General features: G+C 48.5%; 1 protein-coding gene across 1 annotated transcript in view; it reads right to left on the bottom strand.

Annotated features, from left to right (window-relative positions):
- NTNG2 (netrin G2) overlaps positions 1–18,244 on the bottom strand; it is an 80,460-nt gene that overhangs the window by 24,615 nt on the left and 37,601 nt on the right. The window contains exon 3 of the mRNA XM_063145003.1: positions 1,669–1,841. Coding sequence (XP_063001073.1) covers positions 1,669–1,841 — 173 coding nt within the window. The remainder of the gene's footprint in view (positions 1–1,668; positions 1,842–18,244) is intronic.

Here is an 18,244-nt window from a genome sequence, read left to right as displayed (position 1 = left end):
CCTGCTGCTGAGAAGGCTCTTGGCCTGTGTCCTTGCAGGCCTACCCTTGACGCTGCCCCTGACCTCAAGGGTGTCTAACTGTTACCTCTTTGAGGCCACATTCAAAGTGCCAGATGCCCCATCTAGCTTTTCAGCGAGTCTGTCTCATATTGATGGTGCGGGCGATGGACACCCACCCACCAGCAGGGTTGCAAATCCTAACTCTGCCCAGGACATCTGGTCCTTGATAGGATGAGAAGTGAGCTTGATGTAAAGGGAAGAGGAAGACCTCGCGAACCGCATGCCTGTCATCACTGAGAGGGCTCTCCGTGGCTCCTTTGAAGGGCTGCGAGCGCTCAGCGGTAGCTGACAACCCGTTCCCTTTCAAAGGGCCCCACGTCTCCCATCCCCTGGCAAACACAAAACATTGCTGTCATGGCCTTTGGAGCCCGGATCTCAGCTTTGATCACCCAAAATGGGGGTAGAACAGAGCGCGGCTGATGGCTGCTTCCGCTTCAAAGGCCGGTGGAAGAGCCGTTGCTGTTCCGCCATGACATTTAAGGGGGGAAAAGATGGTTTGATTGTAGTATCTGTTCCTACTGACGGCCTCCTCCTTTGATACGGCTGTCGGCAGCCTTTCTGTCGCCTCCCCCAAGATAAGTTCAGCCTCCCCCAATCTGGCAACCTCCAGATCTCTAGGACTACAGTGTCAATCACCCATGGACGTTGGAGAAGTCTGCAATGGAATCAAATGAATTCAGACTTCTATAAATCCGGCCGGCGGATTCTGCAGCACAGCCTTTCCCAAATCGCACAGATTCCACGGACTTGCGGACTTTTTAAACGAAAAAACTTTCTGGATCTTTACGCAAATTTAGTCATAGAAAAATACATACTGTTGTTTTTTTTTTAAAAAAAAAAACACCATTCAAAAATGGGCATTTCCCCTAGTCAAAAATCTGCACATTGCAGGGATTTGCTCATTTTCGCAAAGGCAAATTTACGCAAATTTGAATTTGCGCAAGTGCGTATCAACAGTTCAGGAAATTGTAAAAAACCCAACAGCAATACCAATTCCATCAGTGAGTGGATGAGTGAATGAAAGGAGCTTGATAATCTGAGAAAGGCAGACGGAATGGATTTTACAAAATCCGTACATCCCTCCCCGTAGCCACCAAAGGCCATGCTGCCTGGGGATGATAGGAACTATAGTCCTACACATGTGGAAAGTGAGAGGTTGGTCAAGGTGGCATTAGTTCCACGTTAGTTAGACCTCCTCTGAAGTACTGTGCCCTGTTCTGGGTGGTGCACATTAAGGAGAATGTGCAGCGGGGGGGGGCACCCCCTTGGCCTTTTCTGTAGCCCCCACCACCCCTGCACCATTGAATGGGCCACTGAAATTTGGCAGAACAGCAGCAAAAAAGCCGTATTTTTGCTATTACTCAAGGGGTAGCATGCCCTAGCAGCAGCAAGACTCACCTGGAGCCATCGAAGGCCCTACTTTCTTCCTGCCTGGGTCTTGCTATCAGCTTACCTTGCAAGCCTCAAGGGACCACACAAAAGGGTAGTACCCTGGGCATAAGTCGCCTGGAATGGGGTTATGTTCTCAGTGGCATCTCCAACATGGAAGTCACGCTTCCAGGGGTGTTGGTGGGGGTGAAATTAGATCTGTGTTGTACAGCTACTTACACACATTGGGAGAGCCATTAGGGCGAGGGAGGTAGGATCCTGCCCGCCACGACTTGCTGCGGAAGTTCTTCTTGCACCTGCCACAGTCCTGCCCGGTCGTGTTGTGCTCACACTCGCACTGCAGGCTCCCTTCTTTGAAGGTGCACTGGTTGGCGTGAAGGTTGCACTTGCACCTGTCAGGGGAACGAAAGAGACCTGATGTCATCCCCGTGACTTCATGTCTTCACGCCGGGGTTTGAAAATGTGCACCAATGCTCTTTTCGATGGCAGCCCTCCAAGCAGCTTAAAAAATAACAATCACAAAATTCTAACCCTGACTCCCCTGTACTCCGGCCCTTTCTACACCTAAGGATTATCCCAGGCAAATGGAGGGGTCGTCCCTGCCTGCTCCTGGGATCCCCTGTGTGTCATTGGGATGCACAGGGATGATCTCGGGATGTTCCTGGGGGGAAAGGCAGGCGTAGAAATGGCCTCTGTTTCCACTACATCCTGGCTCCACCACAAGGGTGAGGAACCTCAGGGCCAGGGGCCAAACCAAGCCCTCTTTCCATGGCCCCATCTTCTTTCCCTAATTGCCAATAATTTCATGGTCTCCCAGCATGTGTGCAGTCCCCCCCCCCATTCTGAAAGGTTGAAACACATCTCCTAAGACTTAGCAACTGGCAGCAAGAGGTATAGCTAAAACCTGCTGGGTTGTGAATTTGGGTGGGGGTGTGTGTGAGGATTTTTGGCCCAACCATCTTGGCCTTCAGCTCCGGCCACCATGGAATGCGGCCCCCGAAAGCTTCTTTGAAATTGAATTTAGCCTTTGGACAGACAGATGTTCCCCACCCCTGGGCTGGAACTTTTGGCTTGCATATCGGACCTCCGGTTCAAAACCTCTCTGAGCCATGGTGACATTCTCCAAGTGCCTTCATGGGGGAAAGGGGTGGACGCATCCGTCAATCTCTTAATTTCAGTTTGTCTCAAATTTTGAGTCTTTCTCCATTCTTAAGTTTGGTTCATCCTGAACTTGGAGAACTTGTTTGTTTGATTTTTAAGTTCGCATGAAAATACATAAGCACTTCTATGCACATTCTTCTAAATACATGCAGGTTTATATGCATTTTTGCACAATGTACACATTTTTTGCATGCTATCTTCCTAAGATAATGCATTTCTGAATGTTATTCTTATTCTTATTATTAGTAAACTCCATTGCAAAATTCAGAGAAGTGCAAATACAGAAGGAAGATAAGTTTCAGTTCGCGTCACGGTTTGCAAATCCAAAATGAGGCAAATTTCCATTAAAAGGCGAACTACTTCATCTCTGCTTAGGAAAAAAATCCCTCTCTCTCTCTCTCTCTCTCGGTCTAACCAGCAGCACAGAACTGATGCAAGGCTAAAAATAACTCCCTCTGCTCTTCCAAGGTAGAAAAGGCGGCGTCTGTTTTCAAATCACTACATGTAACTTTAGAATTGGTTCTTGTCATTCTTCGGCCTTCTAAAAAGAAGTGCTACAAACAAGCCCAAATGATAGCGAGTGGGAACTAGGAGAACCCTAAATATTTGTATTGATTCATTTGTTTATTTTATATCCCACCTTTTTTCCTGCAAGGATACTCAGGTGGATTACATGTTCTTCCTCACAATAACCCTGCGAGGTAGGCGAGGCTGAGAGTCAGGCTCATGGCTACGTCAGGGCTAGAACCCGGATCTCCCAACTCCCAATCCAACGCTCTTAATCACTACGCCACACCGGCTCTCTAAATTCTCAGTAAAGTGAGCAAACCTATCACTTCCTCTAATAGCAATCCCAAGGGGTAGGTGGTAACAGGGTTGGAAAAGGTAACCAGAAAACTGTGAATGAAGAATTCTGAAGGTAGGTTGGTCGTGCGTCCTCTTTCAGAGAAGACAGTCCTCTGGTTTCAGGGCTGCCCAAGGGCTGTTGTCTGTTTACATGCATCCTCCGTTTGAAGAGCTGTCCTGGCCCATTCCGAATGAAAGATAAAGAACCATCAGAACCAATGGCAGCCAGGAGTTCACCCTTGCAGGGCGGACTGAGCAAGCAGCCGTAGAAATCACCTGGTGATCGTGCTCCTCTAGTATGAAACTGGGCAAGCCAGAATTGGAGTGGGCACCGCTTCAAAGAGAGGACTGCCCTGTGAAACAGAAGACACCTGGCCACCCTAACACAAACACATTGTAATAATCTCCCATCAGCTGATTGCAAGGAAGGGAGGTTTAAACCTTTGTTCTCCCTGATTCCCACCTCCACCACCATGCTGCACAGCTGGTCAGAGGCTGCAGCTCAGCCACTGGGAAACGGTGGCCATGGAAAGGGGGCAAGAGCTCCTGGGGAAGATGGGGGCAGGGGAGGGGCTGGTGGCTCCGGTTTTGGTGGGGCGGAGATTCCATCCTGGGTTTTAGTTCCAACCAGCCAGAAGTCTGAAGCAGTTAGCAAAGCTGCCAGTCTCATTTTGGGGACAGGGTTCAGCACCTCCGATAGTTCCATCAGCCATCTGGCTGGCTGTATTTAAAAGCCAGGATGGAATCTCCTTGCAGTCAAAACGGCACCTGCCTTGTGGTCATTTGTGTCTCGTTATTTTTTTTTAAAAAAAAATCCCACTTCACTGGAATGATTTCTGAATCTGGCTCTTATTTTCCAACTGGGTACTTGCAGGTCAGGAAGCATTCTCTCTCTCTCTCTCTCTCTCTCTCTCTCTCCCTCCCTCCCTCCCTCTCTCTCTCTCTCGTACACCAGATCATGCCCCGAAACCGAAAATGGCTACCCCCCAGAAAAACAATATATTTCTGAAAGGGCTGCTGAAGGCGGAGTGGAGCTTAAAGCGCTTTTTAAAAAGGCGTCACGCGTAAATACTTGGGGAGTAGACTATAACTGCTGACAGTCTAGGATGGGGAAAAGAGCTCTGTCTCTCTTTCACACACACACACACACACACACACACAATCACAATCTCTTTGTGCTAGATTATCTGAACTCTGAAGTCTTCCTCCATCTGCCCCTGTGAGGAGGGGCATATATTTACCTCGACCGTCCTCGCCCCTTTGAATAGGCAATGACCAGCGCTCCGGGACCTGAGAGGCCGACTCTCTGAATTATTGAACGTCCACAGAACATTGGCTTCCCCTCTGTTTTTCGCTCGCTCGCAGTTTCTTTTTTTCAACAGGGAAGGCGAAGCGGCGCAGGGTCGCGGCGGGTCGACGCCTCACCGTGCGAGCGAAGAGGAAAAATCTTGCTTCTCACGGAAGCGGAGGTGTCTGGCCCTGGCCCGGGGACCATAGGAATCTCAGGAGTTTCCACTTGTTTATTTATTTAGTCATTTAGGGTGCAAAATGTACACCCTAATTTTGGTGTACATAATTATGCATGGGGTAGAGAATGTGGAGAGGGAGACATTTTTCTCCCTCTCCCATAATTCTAGAACTTGGGGTCCTCCCATGATGCTGATGGGTGGGAGATTCAGGGTTGCTGCTGTTCTGCAAACTCTAGGGTTCCTCTGAGCAGGCTGATATCCCCTCGTGTTCCTCAGTGGTTCTGCACTCACCGTCTGAGTCTCCCAAAAGAGATAGAGATTTCAAAAATTGTATTTTCTCGTGTTAATATTTCTCACTACACATGAAAAGAGAATCTGTTAAGAAACATGTTCCTTCACGATGGAGCAATCAATTGCATTCTTTGCAGACTTCCCAATCAATTCCTGCCTCGGTTGCGTTGCAGCTAAGGTTCTGCAAAGCTTCTCCAATTCGAGGAACTTTGGTCTTGAAAAGAAACGCCGTTTTAGCTGGCGTGCAGAGCAAGAGCGCTGTTTTACAGCAACCATGAGACGCGTTAGGAATATCAGGTCTCCTTCTGCCCCACCTGCTGCAGTTCCAGGCCTGCTGTTCCTCACTGTCAGGCCCCATCTGGAGGGCAGAAAAATAAATTTCCCTCCTCCCAAGGATCAATCTTGCCGGAGAATTGCTTTCTGAATTCGACCTTTGAGAATCATCAATCTAATCAGGAAACGATAACCCGCGGAACCTGACCCGGCCACACAGCACTTTTCAGGACAATCAATCTGGATGCATTATTTAAGAAGGAACGCCAGAACAGAACGGCTGAGGCTGGCGGACCCTCACGGAGTCGCCGCCGAGGCTCTCTGGAGGAAACGGTTCCACCTCTTGTGCATTCTCACCAGACCCCTGTCTGAACAAGCCACTCGCTTAGTGTCCCAGTATTTGCTCCAGCTTCTGTGCGGGTTTTCTTTTCCCTCTGCAATGACCAGTCTACCGCCAAAAACCCGCTTTGCATCTCAGAACCAGCTGAAGAGCAGGAGAAATATAATATTGGCCTGATCCCAGGAGGCTCTTCCTCCCTGATTTTGTTCAGGGTGACCGTCTGTCCCACTTTAGAGAAGCAAGTAACCATCAGGGCTGTGCTAACCCTGATTCAACTCGGAGCTCCCAAATTGGGCCCAATTTGATTCGGGGCACCTTGGTCCCAGGCCGCCTTGCTTTGACTCCGAAGCCATAGCAGGGGTGGAAAGCCAGGCGCAAGGCTGTCTGGGAGTCCATTGGACTCCCCCGATCGCTTCCAGCCACTGTTCCCCCTCCTGCTGACCTGCAGGACTTACCTGAGGCCTTCATGTGCACCGGCCAGCCACCTGGCCTCCTCTCTGGACTGCCGTGGATTTAGTGTTGTAAAGTATGACAGCTGGAAATGGGAGCTAAAAGTCAAAATGGGCCCAAAGGCTAGGGTGTCCATGCAGCCTACTTAACAGAGGACAGTCCTCTATTTTGAAAGTATCCTCTGTTTGAAAGGCTGTCCAGGCCAAGCCTGGCTGAAAAAGAAAGAACCCTAAGAAAGGAGAGGAGACGGGGGCTTTGAAGTTGACCATTGATGGTTGGCAGCCGACTGAATAGCAGACAATCATAATTATTTAAACGGTCATAATTATTTCTAAACACAGGCCATCTGTGTGCTAGTACTTTATTGCTCAGTATTAGATTGTAAGCCTATGCGGCAGGGTCTTGCTATTTACTGTTTTACTCCGTACAGCACCATGTACATTGATGGTGCTATATAAATAAATAATAATAATAATAATAATAATAATAATAATAATATCATATTTTTCTTGCTTTTCCGCATGTGTCCAGAAAAGCCCGACATGAGGCTGACTGGGAGTCAATTGGACTCCCCACCCACCCCAGCCACTCCCCCTGCTCCCAGCTGTGTTTATATATCCTGTTGCTTAGCAACACAAAGTTCTTCTTATAGCTTGGAACCTCCAGTGTACAAAGTTCTTCTCATAGCTCAGAACTTCCAGCGTGTCCTAGCTCAGAATCTTGGTGCCATGCATTGCCACGCGTCACCTTAGCGTTTTATGCATATATATTAGCATTTATCTGTTTCATTCATTTTTATCCAGCCTTCCTTCCCCAAAATGGCACTTAAGGCAGTGAATTCTCCTTTGTTCCTCTGCGAAAGTGCCTCCTTGAGCTAGAACCTGAGGCCGTCTAGAAGGGCAAGCTCTGACTATTTATACTAGGCAAAGCCAATTGCAGGGTCACTGCTATCCTCCTGGAAAGAGCTCTGAGCACACACAGTCTTCAGTAGCTCGCTAGGCCTCATATCAACCTCAGAACATGAAGTTCGGCAGTCCTGAGCACAAAAGCACAGAAATAAGGACCTCCTTCTCCTGTACCAGCTTGCCCACACCCTGAAGTCATCCACAGAGGCCTTTCTCAGTTGCCCGCTGCCAGTGAGAAAGCCTTTTTAGTGGTGAATCACATCTCTGCAATCCTCTTCCCTCAAGCGTTTTCAGGAAGGCTCTGAAGATCTACTTGTTCTCATTGATCTTTTTAAATAGTAATTGTTATTGTTTTTATTTTATTTTATTTTGAGGCCACTTTTCAGGACAGGAGGCCTCCCTGGCAGTGTACAACAGTGTGCAACATAAAAATCGACGTGGTAACGAGAAACAGCACACGATCCAAAGCAACAACAACAGAAAGAGCACATGACAAAACCTCTCAGTTACAATCTGATCAAAATAAATAAATCAGGACAAAGCCAGAGTCAACAAGTAAGTTGCCAGGGCCATCCTAAAAGCTTGCATTGATGGGTCCCAGCAACCCCCCAATGGCAATTTATTCCAGAGGTGTGGGGGCCATCACAGAAAAGGCCCTTTTTGATATCTATAACTTGTGGGCCACAGGTCTTATCAGCATTCTCTGTTTTTATAATATGGTATTCTTCTCTTATAGAAGAGAAGATTGAGAGGAGACATGATAGCACTCTTCAAGGCCTTGAAAGGTTGTCACACAGAGGAGGGCCAGGATCTCTTCTCGATCCTCCCAGAGTGCAGGACCCGGAATAACGGGCTCAAGTTACAGGAAGCCAGATTCTGGCTGGACATCAGGAAAAACTTCCTCACTGTTAGAGCAGTACGACAATGGAACCAATTAGCTAGGGAGGTTGTGGGCTCTCCCACACTCGAGGCCTTCAAGAGGCAGCTGAACAACCATCTTTCAGGTATGTTTTAAGGTGGATTCCCGCATTGAGCAGGGGGTTGGACTTGATGGCCTTATAGGCCCTTTCCAACTCTACTATTCTATGATTCTATGTTGCATATTTATCGCAGTCTCCTCTATTTTTATTCTGTGGGCCACCTTCAGAGGGTTCTTCTTTTAAAGGTGACTCGGAAGATAATTTTCATTGCATCAATAAGTGAAATAAATAAATAACGCCAGCTAGCAGGTGAAAACGGGGCTGGGTCACTGCAGAGTGTTCAATATGAGGACCGGATGTAACGAGCCCTTAGAGCATTTGATCGCTGCAAATGGAAGGACGCCAGCCAGCGTGGAGGTGGCGCGACGGACCGTCCTGCTTTCCGCGCCGTGGAGTAATCGAATCAAGTGGAATTCTCCGGCGTCTTCTCCTAACGCGGTTAGGGCCGAGCAATGTGGTGGTAGGGAGCAAAGGGCGAAAGGGAATTGCTCGTTGATGTATTTTTAATGCAGAGCCTTCTGCTTCCCTCCCCCCTCGCCCTCTAGAAATGACGCAGCAAGGTCTGAAGCTGCCAGTTGGACGCGCGGCCAGGCTCCGGAGGAGAGCCACTGCGGCCGGGCGCCAGGGAAAGTTTGCCGGGACAAGGGCACCCTCCCCTCGCAGCCGCATCTGTCCCTGCGAGTCAGCGTTTCGGAGGTTTGGCGAGCCGCAAGGGTGGCACCGCCGGTGCCAAGCCTGCGCAAGACGAGAGGGGAAGGAGAGCTGTGGTTTCTAGTTGCAAGGAGGAAGCAGCTGAAGAGAAGGGGAGAACCCGCCTGCAGGGTGGCTGAAGGAGCCATGGAAGAAGCAGCCAAGCTGGAAGCTGGAATAACCCTCCCGTCCTGCTAACAACAAACTCCTTGTCTGAGTGCCGATCATTATGTAGCTCAAACAGAAACATCAGCCTTCCCTGACATGGTGCCCTCTAGATGTGCTGGACTACAGCTCCCATCATCCCTAGCTGGCAAGCCCTGCTGGGTGAGGCCATATTCTCACTTCCTTTATTTACTTAGGCTACTGGCATGATTAGTTGATGGAATTTCGGATGGGACCTCTTCGAGACAGATAAACCATTCATTTTTTTTCATGCATTCATCTTCCCACCTTCCTTCTAGGAATCCCTTCACAGCAATCCACCATTCCCATCCCAAAGCCACTGTGTGTCAGAGGCAGAACCTCCTCCTCCTCCTCTTCTTCTTCTTCTCCTCCTTCTCCTCCTCCTCAATGGAAAGTTGCACAAACCATTGGCACAATTTGATTAATTGCTTAATTTGCACACATCGCAGCCAGAATTTGTGCAACCTTCTATAGATAGGGAGGGGGGAGAATCATGCAAAATGTGCCCAGAGCTGCTGCCGCTGCCAGAAGTTATCTGCAAATTGCATCCTCCTCCTAGAGAACCAAGCTGCAATTTAAAGTTAAGATCACATTGGCTCTCTGTTTTTACTATATCTATTATGCAAACTATGGCGGCCATAAAGAGGAATGACCCTGGACTCATGGCCAGCCTTGTGCTGGCTTTCCTGGGTGGGCGGGTAGATGGAGGGGAGCATCCCAGCACTGCTCCGAACTGGCCCGAGGCGCTCTGAGGCTTCGGTACCAATCTGCTTCAGCCTCAGTCCGCTTCGGCTCAGATTCAGGGATTCGGTCCGAGACGGTGCACAATCCTAATGGACTTCGCTACTTCAGACCCAAGTAGACGTGATGCTAAATGTGTCACTTTGCATTGTGCCTTTGGAGGTGTTTTTTTAAAAAATTGTTAATAGCCAGCCCAATTTTTATTAGGGCTGTGGCTTATGGGTAAGGGGGTTAACCCTTTCCTCACTTGCCATGATCCCAAAGACTTTGTACATCACCTTAGATCAGGGGTAAAGAACCACAGGCTCTGGGACAAAACTCAGTCTTCTGGGGGTCCCTGGAAAGACGTAACCCTTCTCTTGCCCCTCCCCTTTTACCCCCAACCCCATATCATTTGTTGGTTTCATGGCTTTTGTGCTGTTTCCCCCCTATCTAAAAAGGTTGAAATACCTCTGGCTAAAGCTTAGTTACTGGCAGGAAGCGCATCAGGCTAAAACATGCTCCATATGGGATGCAGTCACTCTTGCGCAATGATGAGCACGCGCATGCACCCACCAGGTAACACTTGTGATGGGCTCACCATAGAGCCAGCGGAGGCTGGTGACTCCGATGTCAGTGGGGCAGTGGATCCACTCTGGCTTTCAATGAGAGCCTCTCAGAGCTTTAAAGGAGCTCTCCAAGATGTCGAACCCATTTTGCTGAACCCTTGGACAGCTCCTTTAGTGTTCTAACTGGTTCTGACTGAAACCCAGAGTGGATTCACAGCCCCACTGACTTCGGAGTCGCCAGCCTCCGCAGCATAGAACTCTCTTTTCCAGTTCAACTTGTCCCACTCTTCTTGCGATCCGGAAACTCCTTGCAGAAGCAGGGCTGTTGCTCAAGGCTCTGGTTGAAGAGGCAGGATTCTGACGGCTTTGCCACAGAAGTGTTTGCTCTCCACATAATTGATGTCCCTTTAATGAGTCCCTGGGGAACAGGAGCTTGAAAGGAGCTCTTTCCTCCCAGTCCCAGGAGAAAGTCCGTTTTTCATCTGACACTTCGCTCCCGGGGAAAGGCGAATAAAAATTCCCGCCGCCCATCACCACCTGTGCCCCTGCTTGCTGTGTGCAACATGTGCTTAGAAGAACACGGCCCTCTGTCAGCTCTTGGTTCGTGATTAACTCCACACTGACATGATGCACTCTGCAAAAAAGGTTTTGACAAAACTGGCAATGCATGAAGCAAAAAATAATAATTTCACTGGTGTTGCAAGCAAAGACTGCCAAGGGTTTTTCTAAAAAAAATATGAGAGACAGAGAGAGAAGTCATTGTATTTGGGTGCTCTGAGCTAGAAAAGCTAGCAAAAACTGCCTTTATCAGGGATGGAGAATGGAGTTTATCTGACTCAGAAATATAAGGTTCCTTATTAGTACACTTTTATATACCATAACCTGGCTTTCAGACCCTTTTTACAGTTATCCTAGAAAGTCCTGTGAGGTGGGTGGATATTCTCATTTTGCACATTAGCAGGACTGCAACATTTAATCCATTAAATTAATGGACTTTTTTTTTAAAAAAAAAAACTCTGTTAGGGTGCAATCCCTGGAATAGATCCCACTGCACACACTGGGATTTACTTTGGTGTAATGATGCACAGGATGGTGCTGCTAATCAAAGCGTCCTCCAATTAACCAGGAAGCGGAGTTTATTTATCTGTTTCATTACATTTCTATATCGCCCAACAGCTGAAGCTCTCTCGACAGTTCACCAACATTGCAAGCCACAAATACAAGATATTAAAAAAACAAAAACATAATATAAAATCTCGAACAATACGAAATGTAAAAGCATTTTAAAGCAGCTAAAACTCATTTACACTGAGATACTGGACTTGATCAATGGCCAGTCGTATGCCATCAAATACCTAGGGGTGGAGGACAGTCTCAACCTGGTGCTGGAATGCCGACAATGTTGGCTCCAGGTGGGCTTCACTGGAGAGATCATTTCTTAATTGGGGAGCTACCACTGAGAAGGCCCTCTCCCTTTTTGCCATACTCTGAACCTCACTTGGAGGCGATGGATAATAGGAAGCACTCCACATGCTCCAAGACACTTGGGAGCGGTAGAGAATGTGTTGCATCAGCTGTTTGTCTAGTTTATCCCCTCTGTTGTCTGATCACTTCCCCCCTCCTCTTCCTTCTTCCTCCTCTGCCTCTGCGACAAGAAGCATGTGCTCTCTCCCTCCAGGAAGCAAGTAACCATATCTCATGCCTTCACTGACTTAAACTCATGCACCCAACATTAGGGAGTGTTTATAAGTAAAATAGTGTTAGACAGCCTACTCTGATGATGTGTATGAGAGCACTAATAAAGTAAGGGCACAACCCTATTAGACTGAAAAAAAGTCCTGCAGCTCCTAAGTTGACTTGAACTTCTTCTAAACTGGCTTTAGCATATATGCCACACTCTCTCTATATAAGGCAACTCTGCTATAAGTCACACCAGACTTTCCAACAGGAGGAAGGTCAGATGGTGGTCGTAGTGTCGAGGCAGGTTCAGGTTGGGAGAGGTGCTCCATCAGGTATTTCCATCCTGAGCCATATGATGTGTCTTTATTATTTTTCCATAAATAATGGAAAGACTATAAGACTGTGCATGGCTCTGGTTCCTGGCTCGAATCCCAAACCGAAGCAGGGCAATTTGGAACACTTCAGATTGGGCCTGAAGCGGTCTGGAATGGGTTGGATTGGGTCCGAAGCACTTCCGAGTGCTTTGGCCTGATCCAATGATTCCCCCTGCCCACCCGCCGGGCCACCAGAACCTACCTGACTGATCCGCTCTCACTTGGCAGTGACCTGTCCTGCACGACAGCTACCAGGTTTAAGGAACATGGGTCTCTCAATGATCCTAGATCTACCATGGTTGGAAAGGGCCATTTCCACCCACTTCAGATGTCCGGATCTCACTTCAGATCTGGATCCAAAATGTATTGAGTCAGAAGTGGGCCAAGGCAAATTGGGGCCCATTTGGAAGCTTTGAATAGGCTTCCAAAGCGGGTCAGCAGGTCCCTGCACAGCGCTAGTTATAAAATCTGCCAACAGCAAACCCCTTCTTAAAAGAGCCATGGGAGAGAGTTAGGGTGGCCAGGCATCCTCCCTTAGAAGACAGCCCTCTATTTGAAGGGTTGCTCTGTTCAATTCCAGCTTACAGATAAAGGACTATAAGAACTATTATCCACTGACAGTTAGCACCTGGACAGCAAACTTACCTGCCAGGCACATGGATCTCCTTGACACACCCTTCTGCACTATTAAGGAAAGCTGAGCGAAGGAAGATAGATGCTTTTGAACTGTGGTGTTGGAGGAAAATTCGGAGAGTGCCTTGGACTGCAAGAAGATCAAACCAGTCCATGCTCCAGGAAATAAAGCCAGACTGCTCACTTGAGGGAATGGTATTAAAGGCAAAAATGAAGTACTTTGGCCACATCATGAGAAGACAGGATACCCTGGAGAAGAGGCTGATGCTAGGGAAAGTGGAAGGCAAAAGGAAGAGGGGCCGACCAAGGGCAAGATGGATGGAGGATATTCTGGAGGGGACAGACTTGACCTTGGGGGAGCTAGGGGTGGCGACAGCCGACAGAAAGCTCTGGCGTGGGCTGGTCCATGAAGTCACGAAGAGTCGGAAGCGACTGAACAAATAAACAACAAATATATGTAATTATATATTATTATAACTATTTTTATATTTGAATCTGTACACATAAATTAGCACATGCAACTATCATGCAAGCCAATGTTCTCTTTGAGCCTGTCTTTTGACTCCATGTTTCCTGGGTTTTTTTGGCAGTTCATAGGTGGCTGAACTAGGGAATCCCTTGCCAAAGGAAATGCCTTTCAAGATACACATGTACATCACCCAGAAAGAAAGAGTGGACGGTCTTTGTTTCAGAAAAGATTGATTTTATCCATATGAAGATCCATGCAGAAATTTGGCCCATGGGACAAATTTGGGAGTCCCAATCTGAGCCTCTGGGATTCTCCAGAAAGCCACACAGTTAAGTTACATCCATTTCAATGGGTCTACTCTAACAGGCTGAACATCGGGCCTAACCCACCGTATGAAAGCCCTTACATATTGTCACCATGGGCCTTGTCGGCGTGCTGAAATTTTATTCACAGGGAAATGCAAATTATGAGCCAGGAGGGTCTACTTGAACTGCAAGGAAAAGCATCTCATATCTTTTTATGAATTCCAATGCCCAGGTTTGCTAGATGTGAAGCCAGTGGCCATGGGCTTGCTCCGGTTCATTTTAAAACAAATACGTGTTCAACAGGTAGCCTAGTTGTTTACGTTGCTGTCTTCATTTTGAAAGGACCTTTACAAATAAACTTCCCGTGCAATGGATTGTGGGGCAGGGGGCAGCGGCAAGGATAAAGGCGCGTCTGTGAAATGACACAGCAGGATAAATCTTTGCAAAGTAATGTGGGGAAAGTTCCCCCCAGCCTTCCTCTTGGAACGCCATACCAGCCTGAAATGGTGTTCATCGGCCCCATTCAATTTTGGCTCTCACAGGAGTCTCTTTATATTCAGTGCTTCAACATACATCACTTCCCCACTGTATCGATGAAATTGTATTATGTGCTCAAAGGCTGGGCACAACGCTGCAGCGGAAAGGCACAAAATCTCCCCGGGACGAGAGCAACAAACCCTTGGCCATCTGCCACCCGATATATTGACAAAGTGTCGTTGGCATTTGGCAAAAGAAGATGCTTCTATACCAGATCCTTCTCGAGAGGATGGATTGTGGTTCCCCTGACCCCTCTCAAAGACGACTCTTCGGAGGATGACTCAGAGTTTCTGAAGCCAAGCAACAAACGGTAGCTGCCCGTGCCTGGGGAGCGGTCCGTGTCTGGGCACCTTGGGGGTGGGATCTTGGGCCCTATGGGGAGACGGCCATCGATCCTGCCCCTCATAACAGAAGTAGCCCCCTCTGGGACTCAGAGGCAGATGCCGAGTGGCCACCTAGCCCCTAAGGAGGGCAAGCGTCAAAAGCTCAAAGCTCAATCAACTGTCAGATGCAGTAGTGCCTGCCTGAGGAAGAGGGGCTCCTCGTGAGTAAGGGTATACTGGTGAGCAAGGCCCTGCCCGTGAATAGACGTTTCCTTGGATGACATTAGAGCCTCGTGTGGCGCAGAGCGGTAAAGCAGCAGTTTCTGCAGCTGAAACTCTCCCCACGGCCTGAGTTCGATCCCAGCGGAAGCTGGTTTCAGGCAGCCGGCTCGGGTCGACTCAGCCTTCCATCCTCCCGAGGTCGGTAAAATGAGTACCCAGTTAGCTGGGGGAAAGGGAATAACAGCCGGGGAAGGCAACGGCAAACCACCCCGCTATAAGGCCTGCCAAGAAAACGTCAGCGAAAGCTGGCGTCCCTCCAAGAGTCAGTAATGACTCAGTGCTTGCACGAGAGGTTCCTTTCCTTGGATGACATTAATGGCCTGCACCACTGGGCAGTCCAAGGTGCTGAACCCAACCCCAAAACTAGGTTCAGCACCTTGGACAGCTCCTTGCAAAGTGGCCCACCAATATCTGGAGGATATCAGGGCCCTCTTTGCAAGGGTGCGGGTCTTTGCGGATGCCCAACCATGCTGACCCCCTGGCGCTGGCACCCCGCATGGGTAAAAGGAAATGCTTGGCTGTTCCAAAGAAAGATTACACAAAGGAGGCGGATGGTGCACCACAAGGCAGCAAACCAAAGATAATTTATTGAATAATGGATTCTAATTAATTAATCCTCGGTCTAATAAATGCTTCGGCTGCCAAGGCTCTCTTACAGTTATTATTGTTGTTGCTCTTATTATTTTCCCCCAAGGTTGTAGCTGCTGAGCATTTTGCAATATTAATAAATAACACTGAGCTCTTTTTCCCATGGGGTTAACTAATTGTGGAGGTCTCTCTCTCTCTCTCTCTTTAAGATTAAAAAAGGAAGGAAGAAAAAAGGAAGATGACGTTGGGGCAACACATGAAATAGGCTCAGGGAAAGCAAGGAGAGGAAAGCTGAATAATTAGTCGGTAATTGATTTGCTTCTCTCAAACCGGGTTTTCTCGTAACTGGAGCCATGTGTCCTGCCTCCACCCCATTAACTTCAATTACGCCGGGCCTGCCCGGGCGACTTGAAGATCCACCTGGTGTTAAACAGGGGAGAAAATTATTCCGGGGAGAGTGTACGTGATGATGAGGAATAGGGCAAATTAAGGCATTGCCTTTTCCGCCTCACCTGCTGATTGATCTCTCTGCAATGCAAAAAAGGAAAGAGATTCCGGGAGCGTCCCTTCCCTTCATTTCAGAAGGTTAACAGCACGCAAACCTGGAGCAATCCACGTGGAACGAAAAGGTCGGTCCATTTCCCCCGCCTCCGTTTCTTCCCCTCTGGCCTGCCGCACTTGTGCCTGCTAGCCAAGGAAGGGCTTTCTCGCTTCTATTCCTGTCCCAGGTCCTGTGCTTCTCCAGTTACCCGCTGGATCAATAGGGACAGGATGGGAGGGATGGAATATAAGAACGCAAGGAAAGAGAATAGGCGCTGCATAAAAATAACGTGCCCTCCAGGAACGGAGCCGGACGCACCGATCCAACAATCGGTTAAGCTGCTAACTTTTGCCATCTCAAGGGGGGCAGGCCAGAAGACTAAGGACCTAGCAGCTTCGGCTATTGGGCGGTATAAAAATGTAATAAATAAATAAATAAATAAATAAATAAATAAATAGCAGGTTTTGCCAGATTGGCATGTTAAGCAGAGGCTTCATGGCGGAAGGTGCCAACTCCAAAACTGCCACCCCAAGGCATGTGTGAGAATTTTGTTCCTGTTTGTAATATCACGAGAACATGTCCTGTTTGCGAACCCCGACTGCAAGCAGGAGCATAAGTCTCATGATGATTATTTTTTGTTGCAATTTCCCAACCTTGTGTTCACGTTCCAAAATGCACAGCCATGCAACTGCACAGTTCTGAAAACACATTTCTAACCCACAACTGCATTTTCACGCTTTAGCCTGTTGTGGGAGGGGGAGTTATCATGGAATCATAGAATAGTAGAGTTGGAAGGGGGCTGTTAGGCCATCGAGTCCAACCCCCCGCTCAGTGCAGGAATCCACCTTAAAGCATCCCTGACAGGTGGTTGTCCAGCTGCCTCTTGAAGGCCTCTAGGGTGGGAGAGCCCACCACCTCCCTAGGTCACTGGTTCCATTGTCGTACTGCTCTAACAGTCAGGACGTTTTTCCTGATGTGCAGCCGGAATCTGGCTTCCTGCCACTTGAGCCTGTTATTCCGTGTCCTGCACTCTGGGACGACTGAGAAGAGATCCTGGCCCTCCTCTGTGTGACAACCTGTGTTGCACCTTTGGGGTGGATGCCTGTAAAAGTGTGTGTTTTTCGTGTTTGAAAATGTGCAGTTTTCCTGAGTGAGAATAAGGCCAGAGGAGGATCAAGGTGGAAAATGGAGAACCCCAATGAACACAAATTTTGCTCATTTCCCCATCACTAATTCCCCCCAACTCCAGAATAGACAATAGTCCACATCACCATCCCAGCACAGGAGAAGATCCCAATTCACATCCTCAGTTCAGCCATATAACTCAGGAGGCAGACTCGCCAACCTTACAGGGTTGTTGTGAGGACAAAGCAAAGAGCCGAACCTCAATGTGCTTTGTGGCTGGATTGGGTAAGGGGAGGCAGACGTGAGGCTTACGGAAACACTCTGTTTCTTGCTAGAACCTCACACTCCACCAGCCGGCGCCAGGTGCGAAACAGTAGCTCAAGAAGGTTCACACATCAAGCCTTTCTTTCACACCCAAATCAGCTCCTATTCCCCCCTGAGGTTCCTCGATTTTGGCGGCCTAATTTGGGGGGGGGGTTTACTTTCTGAGGCCACTATTATGAAGCATTTGGGAGTCAGAAACTCTAGTGAGTCACCCAGAGACATATCAATAAATGCCGGTCTACTTTCTCATAGAGGGAAATGACAAATATAAATATGGATCAACACCACTCTTGAATGCTTGGGCTGGGGGCAGGGGGCATAGCCAGAGGAGGCTGGTGGCTCTGAAGTCAGTGGGGCTCTGAATCCCCTGGCCTCTGTCAGAACCACTCAGAACTTTAAAGGAGGTGCTGAACCCAATCCCCAAACTAGGTTCGGCCTAGTTGTGCAGCTCCTTTAGAGTTCTGAGCAGGTCTGGCTAAAACCCAGAGTGGATTCACAGCCCCACTGACATCAGAGCCACCAGCCTCCACGGGGGGTTGTCATGATGAGCATCTGCACCTCAAACATGTACTGCTACATCTCTGGAGACCCTCACTGCTTTAGCAATGCAACTGTAAGAAGGCAAATTATGGGTGGGGTGGAGGTGGAAGTATTCTGTTTTGGCCAGAGTTACCTCAGGCTGCTTGCCATTTCCCCCCATGTTACACGAGAGGCAGTTGGGACATTCTTCTTTT

The sequence above is a fragment of the Elgaria multicarinata genome, chromosome 19 (assembly GCF_023053635.1).
Source record: "Elgaria multicarinata webbii isolate HBS135686 ecotype San Diego chromosome 19, rElgMul1.1.pri, whole genome shotgun sequence".
Taxonomy (NCBI): Eukaryota; Metazoa; Chordata; class Lepidosauria; order Squamata; family Anguidae; genus Elgaria; species Elgaria multicarinata.
Note: the sequence above shows the minus strand (reverse complement) of the source record. Positions and strands in the feature narration are given on the sequence as shown.